At 50.5% G+C, this 7,099-nt stretch overlaps 1 protein-coding gene across 1 annotated transcript; it reads left to right on the top strand.

Annotated features, from left to right (window-relative positions):
• Positions 1-364: 364 nt before the first annotated feature.
• On the top strand, positions 365-2,981 carry LOC115645076 (lymphocyte antigen 6E-like). The gene is made up of 3 exons (XM_030549478.1): positions 365-416; positions 2,323-2,442; positions 2,824-2,981. Exons 1-3 carry the CDS (start codon positions 365-367, stop codon positions 2,979-2,981), a joined length of 330 nt encoding a protein of 109 aa, XP_030405338.1.
• Positions 2,982-7,099: the final 4,118 nt, after the last annotated feature.

Genomic DNA, 7,099 nt, shown 5'->3' with positions numbered 1-7,099 from the left:
TTTCCCAGATTACTGGCTGCCGGCTCAACCCAATTCTCTTTTGTAATGCTCAACGAGACCCCTACACATTGAGCCCAGCCCTGGTTGCTCCTGGCAGAAAGGCAACATATAGAAACAAAAGCAGTCAAGGGTCAGGACCTTTCACTCTGCAGCGGGCCCACCACACCACCCTGCCAGGACAGGGTGAGACAGAACTGAGCCTCCCACGCACATTCCACCGCTCCCAACCCGAGTGTTGTCCCAGCCCAGCAGGACCCAGCCTTCAAAATTGCTGTCTCTCTAGTCACCGAATCCAACCAGGGAGATTTATATCCTGCCCTGGGAGAAGCTGTTCACACCAGGACGCTGCCAAGATCCAGAGAAGATGAAGCTTTTCCTAGCTGTCTTGTTGGCTGTCGTCCTGCGCGCACAGCAAGGTGAGACGTCGAGAGAGGCTCCTGTGTTGCTAGACAAACAAGATCCTGAGCAAGTGGGGGCCCAGGGGATGCTGCTGGCCCACCAGACCCAGCCCGGCCCAGCTAGGAGCACCAACAGCACCAGGGCAAGGAAGGGGGCGGGGCAGCCTGGTGGCAGAGCCCCATGGGTGCGCCGTGGGGAGAGCCAGTGGGTTGGAGCAGGGAGCTGGTCTGGTCCTGCAGTATAAGATACACTGCTGTGATCTCCCACAAGCCAGGGGCAGCACCCAACTCCCCCCATCTCCATTACACCTCTGGGGGCAGAAGCTGCTTCTTCAGGGGCACTCATCCCTCAGGGGCAGGACCCAAATCCCCTCCCGCTGCCCCCGCCAGGTGTAACATCCCCCAGCCCAGCAAAGGGTTTTTGTGGATTTTGTGGCCCCTGTACGACCCCATTCAGAAGATGGGGAATCAGAGGATCATCTTCACCTCTGGGCTAGCAACAAAAATATGAGGCACCGTCATAACGTGTGCAGCAGAGATGTGGCAGGCGAGGGGCGGTGCTGTGGGAAAGCCCTGCTCTCAGTTGTCTTCACTCATTCTCCTGCGACCCGACAGGGCTCCGAGGCACGAACTCAGCCTAGAAGTGAATGTTTTTGATGGGAGAAAAGTGGAAGAAGTTTCCACCCTCATCCCAGAGAAGGGTGTTTTTCTTTCAGGGAGGTTTCTGTGTTCCGATAACACAAACCCAGCATTGTTTAAAAGCTTCTGTGGGCTAAGTGCAGGGCACAAAGCCAGGCGCTGCTGCATATTAATTCTGGCTTGGAGGCTGACTCTATTCCCGTGTAAGTCACTGGCAAATCTCCTATTGACTTCAGTGTGTGGCCCTGGGCTAGGGTGACCAGATGTCCCGATTTTATAGGAACAATCCCGATTTTTGGGTCTTTTTCTTATATAGGCCCCACTCTTGTCCTGATTTTTCACATTTGCTGTCTGGTCACCCTGCCCTGGGCCCGTGCAGCTGTCTGGTTAGTTCACGTCATTTCTTTTTCCAGTCGATATGGTGAATTTAAGGGGGTTTTTGCTCCAGGGCTGTGGGTGGTTCTAGTGGGCTTTGGTTTGGTTATCTGTCCGAGCGGGTTTGTTTTGGTATTTTTATTATTTCTATTATATAGTTGCACCTAGAGGCGACAGCCTAGGGCAGAGCCCCCTCCTGCCAGGTGTTGCACAGGTACATAGTGAGATCATGGAGGGGGTCGCTCACCAGAGAGTGCACCCCCTTGTGGATAGGTGGGCGTGTGGCAGCCTCTTTGATTCAGTACCCCCCGTTGAAAGCCCCTCAGAGCCTGCAGTGATTCGCCCCGTCTCATGACTCAGCCTTCTGGCCAGGTCACTGTATTTCTCACCTGCCTCCAGCCCTTTCGCAGAGCAACTCCTTGAGCTGCTTCCTGCTGGTCTGAGACCCCTTCTGCCTGCGCCGCAAACTCTTACCCAGCTGTTGGTGGCTTGACAATGCGTCAGTGGAAAGACACCCATGGTCCTCACTGAGCTTCCAATCAGCCCTTAGTGCATTAGCGATGGTCACAAAGTTCAAGGAAGAACCTGTCTCTCCTGGCTTCCTCTGCCTTTAATCACAAGGACATCTTTTCTCTCAAAGCTTTGCTCTGATGGTACGACACACTGAACGCTTTCCCCATCCCCAGATCCAGTGTGAGAGGGTAGTTTTACTACAGTTTGGGAGCATGGCTAAAGGGCAGTTGTTGCAGGGTGGGTGGATCGATTTAGAACCGTGGGCTCAGTTCTCCTCTCACTGCACGGGCATCAGTGGGCTAAGTCCTGGCTGACAGTACAGTAAATGAGAGAGCTGGGCTGCCGGAGTGGCCATACCACTCTACATGTCTAACTCCTCCATGTCTCCCTTCCACAGCTGACTCGCTGTGGTGCTTCGCGTGCGAAAACCAATCCAACAACTTGAGCTGTCTGAAGATCACAAAGTGCTCGGATGTGGACAAGCACTGCCTGACGACTGTTGGTTATGCGGGGATTGGTAAGTGCCAGGATCACTGACTGGGAACTAGGGAATAAATCCTGGAGAGTGGAGAACAGTGGGTTTTGTACACATTTTTCATAGTGGCTTTTACTTAGGGGACAGATCTAGGATTTATGAACCTAGCAGGAGACGCATGTTAGGAAGGTGGAGAACCTTACTAAGGCTGAATGAGCACCCCAACCTTTGTGGGGTATGAAATCCAGATCCCAATGAGAGATGGGGATGGGAAGGTTGAGAGAGCGGCGAATGGAGGGATAATTTTACTGTAGTCTCCTAGAGACTCCTGGAAATCAGATCTAAGTCCTTTCCTGAACAGGCTTTCAGACCTCCGGGAAAGACCTTTTAATAATAGTTTTCTCTTTCTTCTCCTTGGTTAAGGCATGTGGACAGCCAGGAGGCGAATCACCAAGAAATGTTCCCCAACCTGCCCACAGTTCAATATCAACCTGGGCATAGCCTCCTACTCCACTACCTGCTGCAAGAGCTTCTTGTGCAACCTGAGTGGGAAGCCGGCACCCAAGTCAGGTCCTCACTGATGGGGTAAGAGGATTGGGGCCTTTCTTAGAGCTGGACTGTGATGTGCCGGGAAAAGAGGGGCCTTAACCCTGAAGAACCTGCTCAGATTTGCCCAGCAAGAGACTGACACCTTCTGTACATTGGGGTTAACGATGTATCCTATCAGCCAGGCTTTGCCTCAAAACTTCTGAACAAATAGCTTCTCTGTTGCCTTTCACACTGGGGTTCTGTCACCTGGCACATCTCTTGGAAGATGCAGCATCTTCTACTGTGTGGTCTTGGGCATTGGACTGGGCTGAACGGTGGTGCCACCTATGGCCAGGCGAGGCAAGAGGACGCAATTCTGCAGAAAGGGGTTCTGGTGCAATCCCAGCCAGTCTCTATAATATTTCCTTTCCTACAGATGTTTCTAGTCAGTGTCACACTAGGATAACACAGACCAGAGAACTGCCCCCCGAATAATTCCTAGAGCAGATCTTTTAGAATAACCTCCCCTCTTGATTTAAAACTTGCCACTGATGGAAAATCTACCACGACCCTTGGTAAATTGACTAATTACTCTCATTGTTAAAAATGTTACACCTGATCTCCAGTCTGAATTGGTCTAGCTTCAACTTCCAGCCATTGGATAGTGTTAGACCCTTCTCTGCTAGATCGAAGATCCCATTATTATATATTTGCTCCCCAGGGAGGAACTTTTAGACTGTGATCAAGTCACCCCTGAACCTTCTCTTTGCTATGCTACCTAGCTTGATCTCTTTGAGTCTATCACGATGGGGCATGTCACATTGGTTGCGATCTCAATGGTGAAAAAGGAAGTAAAATTCGTAGGCAAAATAATGGGACTCTCACCAGCCCTTCACTGTCTGCTGCTGGTGAAGGGAGCATCCCCTCACCCCAATTTTGAAATCCTGGCCCTGGGTTCATTGTAGCAGGAGAGGCAGTGTGGCCTGCTAAAAGGCTCTGAATTGGGACTCAGAAGCATTGTCTGTTCCCAGCGCCCCCGCAGCCTGCTGGGTGACTTTGGGCAAGTTGCTTCCACGTCTGTAAACAGGGGACATTAGGACTGAGCTTCTACACAAGGTGCTTTGAGATCAACAGATGGAAAGTATGAGATAAGCACTAGGGAGGGTAATTATTATTACAACCAAGTGCCTGGGCTCCAGACTTCACCTCAGGGCAGCTTCCAGCCCTGTGGATCATTCTACCTCTTCCTACCCCATTGCCTTAGCCAGGCAGCCATCCCTGGCTCTCTTCTGTCAGAGTGCCTCTGCTCGCAGTCACACCTCTCTCACTACATCTGGTTACACCTCTTCCTCTTGGCCAAGCTCCTGCTTCCCTCTCAGTCACTTCCTGTTTAGCTGTGGTGACACTTCTTATATAGCTGCGCTTCTCTGCATGCATTTTTAACTCCTCCGTCGTCCCCCTCTCTGCATGCCTTGAGCAGGCAGACTCCCAGCTTCAGCACCATCTCCTGGACAGACGGGGCTGTGCTCCCTCTTGGGCAAGAACGGCATTGCCAAGCCAAGCTCCGCCCCTCTCGCTCCTTCTTTGACCTAAGCATCTCTTTTGTCTCTTCTGTTCATATCCACGATCCTAGACCCTGGGCCCTCCTTCTCTTCCCACATCTGCAGATCTTCTCACTGCCACCCAGCTGCTGCCTCGGCCCCTGTTCTGCTGAAATCCCACTTCCTGTTTTGCCTGGACTTGTACAATTCCCTTCCTTCCCAAATCCAAGCAGTCGGGACTCCAGGATATGCTGGCTTCTCCTCTGCAAGATGTATGAGCTCATCATCTGCATTCTCAAGCAACTCCCTGGGCTCCCCATTCATTTCAGGACCCAGTTCAATACTGCCCTCCTGGTGGGTAACTCCCCCCCCCCCATCTGTAACATAGAATCATAGAATATAGGGTTGGAAGGGACCTCAGGAGGTCATCTAGTCCAACCCCCTGCTCAAAGCAGGACCAATCCCCATGGTTTCCTCCAATAAGTTATTCTGCCACTTGATGTCTCTCTGTGTTGTGTAGAGTTGCAAACTGAGGGAGGGCCCCTGGTAAACAGGGGAGACAAAGAGAGGAGCTGAGTTGTGTGGAAGACTATTTCTTTGTGTCTGGGATTGTAGCTGTCTACTTTAAGAAAAGACTCCTGGTTAAGATGGATTGTGATTCTGTACAGGAGGAATCTTGCAGGATTTGCTCTCTCTCATCAGTCTGCTCCCCTTTTGGCTCCCTCCATTCTCCTAACACGGGCCTTTCTGGCCCTTGTCACCATCACCCAGCTGTTGGAGTGAGTGGCTCCTTCTCCGCAGCTCCTGCCATGTGGAACAGCCATCTTTTATCTGTGCATCAGCCCATGATCTCTTTGAAACATCATCTAATAATGCACATTATTCTCCCTTCCCTGAAGCAGTTAACCTCCCTCTCCCTCTGACATTGCTCTTTATGATTGAATGCTTTAATTTATTCACCATATGATGTTTGTGCATCAGGTGTTTTCTGTACCTTTTACACCATACCCTTTGTAGCCTTGCACTGGCCTGCTCTGCAAAAACTCTGTGGAATCCCATGTGTGTGACAGATAATAAATGCAACCAACATTTGATAACACTGGAGGATACTTTCCTAGAACTATTAACTGGTCAGGTTTTGTTTGATAGATTGTCATTAAAAATCATTTTTGCTTCGCTGAAAAGAAGTTTCTCTGTGATTCTTTAATGCTGTCATCAGTATCACATAAAGAAAACAGGTCTGGGCATATTTAAAGACAAAAGGCCAGGTTCTCTTCTGAGTAGTGGCTCCTATGTACCGCTTCAGTAGCTCAAAGGAGCTAGAATCTGACTGCGATGGTCCAGCTGAAAACTCCCCGAGTTGGGGGAACACAGCTGACATAAAGATGTGGGGGAGGGATAGCTCAGTGGTTTGAGCATTGGCCTGCTAAACCCAGCGTTGTGAGTTCAATGCTTGAGGGGACCATTTACAGATCTGGGGCAAAATCAGTACTTGGTCCTGCTAGTGAAGGCAGAGTGCTGGACTCAATGACCTTTCAAAGTCCCTTCCAATCCTAGAGGAGAGGATATCTCCATCATAGGCAGCTCTTACATTGTCCACCCCTCTCCAATGTAATTGGTGTTTTGGGGACAAGAAGAGGCAACTAGAGTCCACTAATCTTCTCCTGGTGAATGATCCCATAGGCACCACAGCTAGCTGGCATAAATTAGAGCAGCCACTATGCTGCTTTAGCTCCCCCAAAGGCCCAGGCCAATGGCTAATGCAGAATGGTCCATGAAATCAAAGAAGTGTAACTGGCTCCTTGCCAGCATATCCCTCCCACATCACACAATCTGAAAGAAGTGGCTCTCAGCATAGGAGAGACACTAACTCTAACTACCAGATTTAAACTTTGGTGGTTAAGGAACAGGCATAGGAGCCAGGAGAGCTGGGTTCTGTTATGGGGTAAAGCTCTGTGCCTCAGTTTCCCCATTTATAAAATGCCTATTTTGAAGGTTTAAGTGGATCTGAAGTGGTACCGTGGCTTTTTGCCAGCTTCCTGCATAAGGCTGAATTCGCCCTGATGTTTGCAAAATGCTCAGAGATTACAAGATGGAAAGTAGCTGTCCACTGAATGGAAAAGTACACGGTATTGTTCTTCTAGCCTGCGAGGTCTGGGACAGAGTGGGGATCAAACATCCCCAGGCATATTAGAAAGTCACCTCTGCGTTGGAGGATGGGTCAGAAGAGGAGTTAAGTTCTGGAGCAGCTTTCCAAGGGAAACGGGGGTGGGGGGGTGGGAGTGGGGGTTGGGGTGGGGAAACCTAACATGTTTCAAGACTGAGTTTGATAAGTTTATGGAAAGGAGGGTATGGTGGGACTGCCTACAACGCATGTAGCCGATCTGCGATTGCTAGCAGCAAATATCTCCAACGGCCGGTGACGGGACACTAGATGGGAAGGGCTCTGAGGGCTCTGAGTTACATCCGAGAATTCTTTCCCAAGTGTCTGGCTGGTGGGTCTTTCCAACATGCTCAGGGTCTAACTGATCACCATATTTGGGGTCAGGAAGGAATTTTCCCCAAGTCAGTTTGCTAGACACCCTGGAGGGGGGGTTCCCTTCCTCTGCAGCATGGGGCCTGGGTCATTT

Source organism: Gopherus evgoodei, chromosome 2 (genome assembly GCF_007399415.2).
Source record: "Gopherus evgoodei ecotype Sinaloan lineage chromosome 2, rGopEvg1_v1.p, whole genome shotgun sequence".
Lineage (NCBI taxonomy): Eukaryota > Metazoa > Chordata > Testudines > Testudinidae > Gopherus > Gopherus evgoodei.
Note: the sequence above shows the minus strand (reverse complement) of the source record. Positions and strands in the feature narration are given on the sequence as shown.